We start from the raw sequence: 13,584 nt of genomic DNA on the forward strand, positions 1-13,584 counted from the left end.
TATATCATAGAAAAAAAAAGTTCATTTCTTTAGTTTGAATCCAGGATACTGTGTGTTTTTTAAAAGAAGGAACATTTTGAAAGTTTGGAATTTTAAACAATTTCCAAGTCCAAGTATTTTAAAAAAGAGCCGACCCTTTTAAGGATTATTCGGAGAGAGAATTTAAAATGAAATATCGTTTTTCTTAAAAAAATATGAGGCATGTTATTTCTTTGGTAAGATCGTTTTCTCCATGTTCTCCATTACGCTGACAGTAGACTTTGACGTTTGTTTGTGTTGTTATAAAAGTTACTGCGCACGTCCACATATCAGTGTTGACTATTTAAAAAAATGAAGCATGAAATAACCTGTGAATTGTTATTCCAGGTAATAAATATTTTTATAAGTAAGCTTTTTTATATCGGTTATAAATAGTTAAATCGGGTATAAACCTGGTATATGGAAATCTAATAAGTAAGGTCCTAAGCCAACAAGTCATTTCTGCTTCTCAAATATGAGATACTCTCTTGTAAAAAAAAAATATAATAGACAAAAAAAAAACATTCAGATTGGCACAAAACAGCAGCAACATTAAACAATAATGTCCTGTAAAATTTGCAATTTACGAGATACAACTTTCAGCTTTAGCAGGGCAGTATTTAAAAAAATATTTTATAAGCAAACCATACCTGACTTTGCTGTCTTCTGTAGAAACTGACAGTATGAACCAAAGGTTTACTTCTCTCGATTTCTTCTTCATACACATCTCTCTGATAGATGCTCTTAGGGGGCGTCTTAAGGGGAGACTTAAACCTGTCACAGTCCTGATTTGTCACTATTTCCGCAGTTTTTTTATAGTGGAAACTGTTAGATGGAAGAGTCGGGTTTACATTCTGAAAAATATTAAAAATTTCAATAAAGGAGTAAGTTTTAAAAAATTATTTGATCAATGATGGAACTCTTGTAAATGTAATGCTTTGTAAAAAAAAAACAGTTTTTTTTTCTTTCTTATTGTACATAAGCTAATATGCTAGCACGAAGATGCTATCAATGTTCCATGGAGGTGAAGAACGGGTTGTTTCAGGTGCTATGCACGCAGCAATACACCAGTGAGTTGTGGTGTAAATACAACTAACAAAGTGTTAGGAATAGGAAGCATGCTACAACAATGGTTATAGAGCCGTTTCCCGACATTGTAGCGCGAGTGGGATGTTTGCTGCTGCTAGACTTCCTCACTGCGATGGACAGCTGCAACACCGTATAGTAGGTCTCAGAAAAGGGCAGGTCAAAAGCCCAAATATTATAATCAGCCAATTGGTGGAGAGCAAGACTTATTTTCGGAATCAGTTCAGTCATATCACTCCACTACTTCAGGAATTACACTGACTATGTTTTCCACGGAGGGTGGAATACAAACTCTGTTGGCTTATGTATAAGTCTTGATGTCCCTTATGTTTGTCAATGCTTCTTTTCTTTTTTTATGTTTTAAACTATTCTTTTATTGTAATATTTAAACCCTTTAAATTGTATACATGGACAATGTCCATTAATAAATAAATAATAATAATAATAATAATAAGTCGCTCCACAACTCTGCTCCGGAGTATCTAAGGGAGCTATGCATTCCAGGTGAACTAGCTGACAGGCGTCTTACGCTTAGATCGGCTACGTCTACGGCGAGAGGAAAAGTTATCATACCTCTATGCAAATAGCGCGCTAAATTCGGTGAACGCGCATTTGTGGTCGCAGGCCCTATGGCATGGAATGCTCTCCCAGCAGAGGTGCGAAACTGTGAGAGTGAAGTGATGTTTCGGAAAAAACTTAAAATCCACTTGTTCTATAAATCATTTGAATAAATCCGTAGCATGTGATAACAAAATAAATTATTTTACCTAAACTACAAATTTAAAAGTTTCAATAAAATTTATTTATTTATAGAATCACTTGGTAAAGTGCCCTTGAGGTATTATATTATGAAAATGGCGCTATATAAGTTATCCATAATAATAACACTGCTGGGAATCGAGGTTGTGGCAACATTGGAGCAGGACGCTTAAGTGACATCATTTTGAATTTAAATTACTTATACTACATCACTTTTACTCTCGTTATCTTTAAATCCTTTTTTTTATCTTGAAATTTATTTGTTTTATAATTTTTATATCCGTTCAATTTTTATAGGAATTATGTTGTTATTTTTTTTCAAAATTACTTTATACTTTGTACTGGTTATATGGCAGGTTGAATATTGCACTACCCGCCCAATCGAGTAAAAATACCTTGTTCTGCTTTGGTGGCGTGGGACCTTCCGTGTCATCATCAGCATCCAAAACCTCATCCAAAAGATCATCCAGATCCTCGTTATTCTCTCCGTCACTCGAAGAGTCGTACGAGCCGTCCTTGTGCTTCATCACAGCCGGTTCTCGTGACCGCCGTTTGGCCCTGACGGCCTTCCTGGCCTTAGACAGAGCAGACTCGTTGGTTTTCTTGACTCCGACAGCCTTGAGGATATCGCGGGTGAAAGACGTATTGCCCCAGTCGTTCTCCACGTGCTCGTTAGCGCAAGAATCTGTGCTCGTGTTCAAACTGTTTAGAAAATAAAGTATATTATTGAGTGTTCCACATTTCATTTTGAATAAAACAATTTTTAAGACATGTCCTCTACGGAAACTTCAAAATCAGAATTTTCGACTAAACTAACAAAAACATATTTTGTATTCTAAATGCAGCACAACTTCTTTATTTGTAGCATTCATGGAGGAAGATACAAAAAAGTGTTTAGGGTAAAAATCATAACAGTAATGAGCATACTCGTACAAAAAAAAAATTCTTGTAAAAAATCATCTTTTATTTTCCTCTTTCCTTGCTGTTTTTTTCAATATATTTTCTCAGTTTTTATTTTTTAGGACATTTCTTTAAGTAAAAAAATATTTATAATTTTTTTAATGCTGAAATATTTTAACATTATAATGTGACGTTTTACCCTTTTTCTTTATAAAATTGTATAAACCACTTTAATTTAAATGAGGTTACTACCTCATTGTCAGGACTTATGCCAACTTAGAATTACACTAGTCACTAATATTATTTATTTATTATATATATACGGCCTAAGCCAATTAAATTTTTAAAAAAGGTGGAAAGAAATGGAAAGAAGAAAAGAAGATAATATGAATCATAACTTGTGCCCTTGAGGTATTTTATTACGAAAATGGCGCTACATAAGTTATCCATAATAATAATAATAACTGAAGCATAATATTTCAATATTAGCAGTACAATTTATACACATTTTTATGTTTCTTGGATATTACATAATATTGGAATATAATATTTAAATATTAGCAGTACAATTTATACACATTTTTATATTTATATGATATTACATAATATTATAATCTAAGATTGTACATACTGAAGAGAGACACAAAAATATTTTACAATACATGTTTTTTATTGCAGATTGATTTTACATTTATTATTTTTATTTAACAATGCAATTTTAAAAATTTAAATCTCAAGTGATGTCGTACCAAATATTCATAAAGGGGTATGGTAATCTTTTTACGATTTTTCAAGTATTTTGTTGTTGTTATATTTTAATAAAATTAAGGTACAATATATATAAAAAAAAAAATATTTACATTTTTACACTTTTACCATTTAAATTATTTTTACGGGTAACTAAAATCCCACTAAGCCACAGAAAGTGGCTTGTTAGTGGAGATTTATATTAATACTAACTTTTATAATACTACCTAAACTTATAAAATCAATGAATTTACAGATATAATTAACAGCCGGAAAAATCAGTAATATAGATAGAAAGAAATTATTTTTTTTTAAATACAAGAAAGAAAATATATTTTTAAAAATTAACACATAAGCTAGTTTAATAACTATTCATATATGAACTTTTGATCGAGCCACTCTCTTATTTTGCTCTTGTTACATTGTGTTAAATTTCTGTTTTTTTGGAAATAATTTCAAAATGCTAGGTACTAAATAATTAAGAGTTCTATTACAATATTTATTACTTATTTTTGGTACTACTAAATCATCATTATACGTGAAGCGTGTATTACGGTTATGTTTGAGAGGAATTTTGAAATGATTACTATTCAATTGTTCTAAAAATAATAAAAGCAAAGGCACAATAATACTCGAACTGGTAGAGTTGTAAGTGTTTTGTACATTCCATTATCACTTCTTTGTCTGTAAATCTCTGCTGGTACAATTATCTTAACTATAGAGTACTGTAGACCCCGGATCATTTTAATGCTAGTTCTAGTTGAATGTTGAATAGTGACCAATTTCATTTTTCAAATTCATAAATTAATTTTTATACAAGGAAGCCCATCAAATATTGTTCTTTTTTAGTACACTTATCTTACAGGATAATGCGTGGAAAGTATCGATGAATATTTTTTTAAACATTATTAGCAATCAATGTAAAACAGGTAGCATTTAATAAAAAGGTATCAACTGACGAAATACATCATTACAAATATTAATTTGGTTTCTAATTCCACGGATGATATTTTAAAAGACGTAAAGGATTCGCTAAACCTGACCCATTTAATTTGCTATTTCCCGTGTATGTCGATGCTACTTTACTTGGTCTTGTCTTGATCAATGTCTCAGATAATTTAAATGAAATTTATTGCCCTTCATAATTTGGCCTTACATATCCTCCATACCATACATGACCAAACGGCATGTTATCATATGGCAAGTTTGGCCGTTTCCCTGATATTTAATGCTGGCTACCATACTAAAATTCGACACTGATTGATTGAAACAATCCAATGTCCACTTGCCAATAAATCACATAGTGAGATAATGTGTTGCCAGTAACAGAACTCAGTTATGTGATTTTTAATCTTAAATGTAATTAATTTGGCTGCTTCATTCACTAATTTTGATTCATGTATAATTAATCCTTTTCCTTTTAAATCATTACTCATTGGTATAGGTATGTTCATAAATATTTTATTGGTTTATGTCAGACATTGGCAATTTTTCCTATTTCTGTAAAAATCCTATTTAACCCTTACAGTGTTTATGTCTGTAAGTGACAACTACAAATCTTTGATAATTATTAACACAAACTAGATGTAACATTGTGGCTAAAGCGATAAAGAAGAACGTACAACTAGAATAGTATAGCTATCTTTTCCACTCGCACATTGAAAATAGTGATGTCGCATAGCCCGTGACTGTCAATTTGAATATTGACCAGTAAGAATTTGACGCCGGCTCGGTGAAAAAGTTGCAATCCGCATTGCTTTCGAATAAAGATAAGTTTGTTTACATGTTTGTAATTTATTTTATCTGTTTATAAGTTTTTTTCTTTAAATCATAATGAAAAATATCAGATGTCATTTTTATGTGACACTGTCGATTTCTGTGAATTAACAGATCTTTTTATTTCTCCCAAAAAACGGACATCGCCTAAAATACATACGGGAAGTATATAGTTATTTGTATACAAACAGGGTTTTATTGAATTATTTTTTTAAAAATTATGATAGAGCAATGTTCGTTTAAAAGGACTAAGAAAAAATTCTATTATAAAAAAACTCTTTTGACTTGCGCAGAAAGAGGGAGAATAAATTAAAAATTTACCATTTTGTTTATCGATTGCCATGTTAAAGGTTTATACTGAAACGCACCGTGGTTCTTAGTTAAAAGCTATATGACTATGTTGAATACGACTCAGTATCTTTTGATGTTAATAATAAAGGGGAAAAAAAACTTCAATAAATCATTCAATGTTTTGAGTTTATGAATGAATTTTGGTATGATCAAAACGTCCCATGGGCCAGGGTTACCTAATGAAAAATATCAATTGGCTCTTTTTTATTTAATGCTGTCTGTTTTTACATTTTTTAACCGTACATTTTTAAAATCATTTCCCAGAAATTGGATCAAACACATTATAAAATCTCAAAACTTTGTTAATCTGTATTCATTTATTGAATAGATACAATAAAAATAAAATGTACAAATTTACATAAATAGTAATGGGTGATTTTAATATCCACATATTTGGTTTGATTTTTTTTAAAGCATTATATTTTCCGAGTAACATAAATGTTTACTAACCTATGACTGACATCTTTGAATCAGAGACAAATAAACCTATTTTAGAACCAAAAAAAAGTTTATTGATAATGGTCTGTTGATACATTTTTAAACAAAAGATTGTAATAAGGTTTAAAATCATAAACGCAATCTGTAATTTCTGCAATCTTCGGGTTGTTGAATAAAATTGTGTTTTCTGTTTTCTTGTGGTTGATGTTGTTCTTGATACTTGCTTGCTGTTATATACTTACAGTTTTGCGTATTTTAATTAATGTTGAAATGCCAGAAAACAATAACAAACATTTGTTAAGATAATTTTTAAAAATACTTAAAATTCATTAAACAAAAATGTTGCCGTGTCCTTTGTTTATATAAGAGATGCACATGCTTTTATGGAAGCGTCGCAATATAAATCATCTGTCGCAGGCTCACATTCTCTTTTACAACCCTGTCATACATTGATTTCCTTCACATTCATCCAATAAATTGCACGTCAACCTTATTTACTTTGTTTTTGTCCTTCAATAACCCCCGTCTAAAAGATTGCTCCTCAATGCATTTTACTCTGCTCTGCCCTTTAATGAATGCTTTCACCCTTCAAAGGCAACTTATCTAAAAGATTTCTTCTCAATCGCATTCACTCTGTTTGCCCTTTAATGACTCACTTTAAAGATTGTGGCTCAGTCACATTCACTCTGCTTCACCCTTTAAATGCAACTAATCTAAGAGATTGCATCTCAATTGCGTTAATTTCTTTTGCCATTTAACAACTCATGTAAGAGATTGCATCTCAGTCACATTCATTCTGCTTTTGCCCTGCAATGACTCATCTAAGAGATTGCATCTTAATCACATTCACTTTGCTTTCACCCTTCAAAGGCAACTTATATATGAGATTGCTTCTCAATCGCATTTACTCTGCTTTGCCCTTTAAAAACTCATTTAAAATATTGCAGCACAATCGCATCCGCTCTGCTTTCACCCTTCAATAACAACTCGTCTAAGAGATTGCATCTCAATTGCATTCAGCTCAAGAGCTTTTGACCAATTATCTCCAAGTTCAATATTCCAAACTATATTATTATCTTTCACAAGAACTTTTTTTACTCGAAACATTTTTTTTCCATATGTAACCAAGCTATTTTTTTCAATTACCAATTTTGACTCATTAATTGAAGTACAAATCCAGGGCCTAATGCAACAGGTAAAAGAAGGAAAAAAAATCCAAAAATATTTAAGGTTTATTGGTATTCTCTGGCATTTCAGCTGAAATAAAAAGGGAAATGAAACAGCACATATAAAATCAAGAGTATCTTTACTTTAATATGTATTTACAAAGAAATATCACAGATACAAAAATACTTAAGTACAACACAATTATTGTTTATTTTATTTATTTATAGCACATGTTTTTGGTGTAATTAATAAAATAAACCATTTAAATCATAGGCATATAAACTGTCAGAGGCTCGGAGTAATAGTGCGCGCGCTACCGCTTATAGACGCCGTTTTGCTCTTTGGCATAGAACAAAAGTATTGCAAAATGTTGATAAACTACATTTTAACTATACTGGCAAATATTATTCTTTGGTTTGACGACAGATGTGTAACGGATACTTTTGCCACTGTGCTTGGCTTTGTTCATAAATAAAATGGAAATGTCCTTATTACAAGAATAAAAAATTGACAATGGTCAATTGCAGTATATTCGGTTACATAACTTTTAAGGAAATAAATACATATATTTAAATGTAATGACAATGCAAATCTGAACTTCAACTGTGAAGACTGTAGCTAATTTTTGTGCGTTCGGGTGGCTCTATAAGGGGTAGCGCACATGTTATTACTCTTAGGGTACAGTAATAAACAAAACCTTTTCCGTTTGCGTACACATAACTGTTTGTACGCCTAGTATAGTATTCGAAACTGCTTTACAGTACTATAAGTACAGAGTACAGTACTACAGAATCTATGGTAGTACAGTATGCAGAATAACATCAGTTTTCTTGTGTTATGAGAGATAATATATTCACTTTTGAAAATCAGACACCCCTTCGGTTCCACACCTGTCGGATTATCAAGAGTCTACTGTGCAACTCGGTATTGTAAGTATGTTTAAGAAAACTTATTTTAAATGATCTCGGGTGGCGTTAAATTACCAAATTGAAAAATAAATCCATATATCAATCATCCCTTATCAAAAATCATAAATTCTATGTAATATATACATTTACTGAAAGATTTTATTGATATGTATGCGAAAATATGCTTTTAGATTTAAAACATCTAAGAAAATGTACTTTCTTATCAGGTTAGGTTTATTTCATTAATATGCCTCAAAAACTCAACATTGCAATAAATTACAATACATTTTCTTAACTCAGCTACTTTTTCAAAGTATAAAAATATTTTTAACCATAGATTGTAAAACAAAAAATGACCTTAATTAAAAACCTATCGTTATACATTTGATTGCAAAAAATATCCAGAGATATGAATTGAAATGGAAACATATTTGACATAATTATTTTGTTTTTAATGCATTTTTAATCAAAGTAAAAATGATAAAATAACTAATCTCAAATGAAGAGTACACGGCAAAAACGGGCTCATAGCATTTTTTGGTATTAAATATTCAAAACTAACAAACTGCGGCACCGTGTCTGATAAATTGTTGGAAAAAATATGAAATCACGGCTAGCAAAACAGCAGTCAAAACTGTAATAATTGTTGAAATAAGTTAGTTTTTTTTATGTTCAAGGAAGCAGTTTTTTAATTTATTTTAAAGTAGACATTTTGTTACTTTTTTACTACGATTGTACAAAAAAAATGTTTTTATTAAATACAAACTAATCAAGTTTTTATTTTTATTTTTACTCTCCTGTAAAATTCATTATTTGTTAATGACCCTATTTTTACCGTGTACCTTAAATTATTTTGAATTACATGAATTCAAAAGAAGTAGACTCTTAGATACATTTTGATTAATATTGATGTAAATTTATATCATAAGCATATACAGTAGAACTTCGTTTATTCGAACTCCAGTTATCCGGATAGCCAAAAATCCAGATCGATATCAGGAAATAAAAATTTAATAAGTTTTTAATTTTCATTTGATAGGGAAATATCACCTTTTTTCTACAATTTTAAATTAATAAAGAGTCTATGAAATACTATCGAGCGTTATTTTTTTTTGTATTTATTAATAACACGAAAAATATTTTTAGATTTAGGATTTTAAATTCCCACAAAAATGGTTCATTGCATTGGCAGTGCACGTCACCATTCGATTTAATTTTTAAACTTTGTGACCGCTTAAAGGATGATGGGCATTTAGTACCGATTTGGTACCCATGTCCAATCAAGATGAGTCATACATCGTTGAATATCTGTTTTCAAGTGAACAAAAATATACTACAACGACAAACCCATATAACTTGTCCGTTTTAAAATATCCTCTACAGAAGATACTGGATTTTTAACAATAGAATTTTTAAAAATGATATCTCTATTTCAACTTGACGGATGTTTATGATTTTTACGTAGAATTTAAACTAAAAAAAAATCAAAGGAGCCTTTTTGTGTAGGCTACAGCTCCCCTAATGGCTTTAAAAAGTCCGGGCATATACCCGAATTAATAACTTTTCAAGGTAGGATTACTCCGATCGGACAGTGAATAAGAACTAGCACCATGGCTATTCTTATTCTAGGCAAAAATACCTTTCCAACGATATATCATTCATTTCGATTGGTGCCGGTACCAGGTTCCGTACATTGGCGCCCATCCTCCTTTAATAAAACATCACCGCGAATCTTGACATCACAATTGTCAAGGCCAAACATGACACACTTTTGTAAAGACATATTTTTTAGTAATATTATTTTTAAAATTATGTATGAAAACATTTCTACACAATATTCCATATTGATTTTGAAAATACCTTTATTTCTCCTTAATCTATTTCACGTATTTCGTAGTATATGATATTTCCCTTGTGCACAGTTAATTTTGCTTTTAAGTAAGTTTTTAATGTGATTCCAATTCGCTGTATTACTTCAAAAGCAATTCAATCTGACACTCATAATCCGGATAATTTGAGTTTTACTGTATTTTCAAATATGATAAATATTATTATAATATGAAAATAGTGACTGAATTAAAAATTACAAAAACTTATTTGATCGATATAAAAATCATTCATGATCATACAACCAGAAGTTAAATTTTACATGCGAATCATCTTTTAATCCAGATAATATCCACAATCTGAATTATCTTTAATAATTAGTAAAAAAGTTTTACTTTAAAGAGATACAAATACATTTTTAACAGTTATAAAAATAAATATCCAAGAAACAAAAAATAATGCTGAAAAATATAAATATTGTATGAAAAACAATTTACTCTTTGCTGGAAGAAATGGGAGAATTATTAAAAATCATTTGTGTTGTTAATTTAAGTAGATTTTTAATCAAACTTGACTAGGCAAGTCGATTTGGAGTATCTGTAAAGAAAGACGGCATTAAAAAAATAATCGGTCAAATGCTGACATCGAAAGTAATGACGAAAAGTCATCTTACTAGAAATGTATGTGCAAGTTAAATTACTTTAACTCTTATTTAAATCTAAGCGCTATCCTACAATAAATAATGTAATTAAGAAACATTTCGCACCTTCTGGCAAGACTAAATATTATATTTTATATAAAACGTCCATAAAAATAAGGAATGTATAATCCTACAGTATACTAAGCATAAATGTTTTATTGTAATGGCAAAAACAAATTAACCTAACCGCTCGATACTGCGACGGCCGAGCAAATACCTAAATTTTAAAAAAAAACGCAAATTCCCTGCTGTTTTTAAACCAGAGTTCGAAGGACATAGATCATGATATTTACTGCTGATACATATATAGTCGGCTTACTGCCAGAAGTCATTAAGTGTCATTTTTGTCAAAACTGAATTGAAAGTCACAATCTACCTACTGATTATATAATAGGCAATAGGTAGATTGTGACTTCTAAATCAGTTTTGACAATGTCCCTTAATGAATTCTGGCAGTAAGCTGACGATATATCAATATTTAATATTTAAGAGGGGTCTTTGTTCATGGGAGATATTCCCGTTTTTAACTTTACCGAGATTCCCTGGGCACCATAAATTTTCATTTAGTGCGTGTTGTGGACCAGAATGGGGATTCACCCGGAGCAATGGGAATATTATGCAACAAAAGCAGCTCTAGATAGATGCTTTTCATCCTTCGGTTAGGTTCAGTCCAAACTTGGAGATGGACTGGGTAATAAAAGGGCGGCAAAACTGATATTCCTCCTTAAATATTTTAACCGACACCCTGAAGCCAGAGATACTGATTCGAATTGGGTTTGGAAAGCATTGGTCACTGATTTCTGTTTTATCCTTTTTGATATTTCAGATATTTTAATATTTATATAAACATGATATTTTCAAACCCTGTTTAAAGACAGCAGATAGCAAAGAAAATATTTCAGGATTTTACTCAAATCTGATAATGAAAATAAAGTTTTTTAATTAAATCTTTATAATTATTAACATTAACCTAACAATACTTAATAATATCTAGCTGCAATCAGTCGTAAGCTTATTGAATCTTATGACGATAAGACCAAACGAATTAAAATTTGAAAACAGGACAAAATTGAAAACCATTTCACAAAATGCATACTTAACATTTTTCACAATAATTGACAACACCGATAAATATTTCAAAAACGTTAAATCTACCAGTCTTCGAGTTATATTGTTTGCATTTTTCTTCAATTGACGGCAATTCATACATTGTTTTCTGTGGTTGCAACTGTGACTCGGTGCATGATGTACCGTGTATATTCCGTCGCTTGCGAAACAAGATTTTTCAGTTTAGAATTATAATCAAGTCTATTTAAATATTCACCGGACAATAAGTCAGTCTCGAGAGACGCATTTGCATAATAATGGAGACGTTATCGCGAAACCAAATGAGTGGCATTGATTGATGATTTTAATATTAGTACATGAATGAACAGAATAACCTCGTCTGAGTGTCCTAAATTGGTCTCAGACTAAAAGTAAAAGATATTTATAATAGAATTAATTATGAGAAAACCTAACACAGTTGACAGATCTTTATTTTAAAAGTGAAATTAGTCTAAATGTCATTATTTAAAACGTTTGCGACACTTTTTTCTCACATGATCAACTTTTATGGACATATAATAACTTTCTTATTTTTTAGAATGTTGCTCTACCACAAATCTAAACTAAATTAGTTTTACCTGTCAACTGAAATAACATAGGTTATATTTGAAATAGATAAGAAAATTAGAAAAAGAACCTGCTGATGAATTCCACGCTTGTAATCCCACAGAAGATAGATATGTATGTATACATTTGTTCAATTGCACATATTGGAATAATAGTTTTCATGTGGTCACACGCTATACTCGCAGTTAAATTGATATTATTTTTTCATTTGAGATCTAAAATTTTTTTCATTGATTATTTTTTTGTGCAGTGATAAACGCATAGAGAAATCGACGCAAATCTAATCCTAATATGAATGACAATTGTTCAGTACATTAGCTAAACATACCCAAATCAAATTAACTGGATTGTGGTCCCGTGGCTAGTGTCGCGGACTCATGTATCGGAGGTCCAAGGTTCAAACCTCACCCTACTACAATTCGATTACAATTTTCAAGTAGTGAGTTAAATATTTACAACTCTGAAAACTTAGGCAAATCATAAGAACGCAAATACTTTTTTATACACTTAGAAGAACGAATATATAGATCTATATTTTTTTAAAGTAAAATTAAGAAATGTGAAATTGTAAAAGAATATTAAGACCCGGATAATATCAACATTAATTAATTATGTAGTTCTTTGAAAATATAATTTTTGCAGTATTTTGTAATTATCCAATGGGTTTATTTTTACAAATCGGAAACAACGTTAAAAACGTAGTGTATATTTAGAGTGGAATTTTAGGATTCTAATGATATGGTATATACACAGTTTTTAGGGCCAGACCGCGAAACCGCTTCATAGTAAGCTTTAAAAAAAATCCTGATATTTTTTTTTCCAAAAACTTTTATTTTAATAATCTCAAAATGAAGTACATCTTTAATTTCTCAGACTAGCAGCCCTTTCGCAAATCCCTACCCCACCCATACAAAAAAAAATTGAGATAAAAACATATTTGACCAACGAGGGATACGCACCAGACGCGGACAAGGGAAGCGGCTGAGTAGAAGAGGGGTAGGGATTTGTGGAGGGACTGCCAGTCCGAGAAATCAAGGATTTACTCCATTTTGAGATTAGAATTTTTTTTTTTTTTTTTAAATTAGTTTTTGGAAAAAAATTATTAGAATTTTTTTTTAAAGCTTACCATGAGGGATGTTTCTCTGAAGTTTCGCGGTCTGGCCCTGAAAAACCGTGTATTAAAAAACAATTTTTCATTCATAATTTTCAGGTTTATAAATGAGCACGTACAAA

General features: G+C 30.6%; 1 protein-coding gene across 1 annotated transcript in view; it reads right to left on the minus strand.

Annotated features, from left to right (window-relative positions):
* The window catches only part of LOC148277260 (anillin-like), a 96,457-nt gene that overhangs the window by 15,765 nt on the left and 67,108 nt on the right, over nucleotides 1-13,584 (minus strand). The window contains exons 10-11 of the mRNA XM_088233136.1: nucleotides 2,259-2,565; nucleotides 669-872 (exon numbers count right to left, since the gene is read on the minus strand). Coding sequence (XP_088089262.1) covers nucleotides 669-872; nucleotides 2,259-2,565 — 511 coding nt within the window. The remainder of the gene's footprint in view (nucleotides 1-668; nucleotides 873-2,258; nucleotides 2,566-13,584) is intronic.

Source organism: Micrasema longulum, unplaced genomic scaffold (genome assembly GCF_059751315.1).
Source record: "Micrasema longulum isolate JH-2025_06_02 unplaced genomic scaffold, ASM5975131v1 h1tg001060l, whole genome shotgun sequence".
NCBI classification, from domain to species: Eukaryota; Metazoa; Arthropoda; class Insecta; order Trichoptera; family Brachycentridae; genus Micrasema; species Micrasema longulum.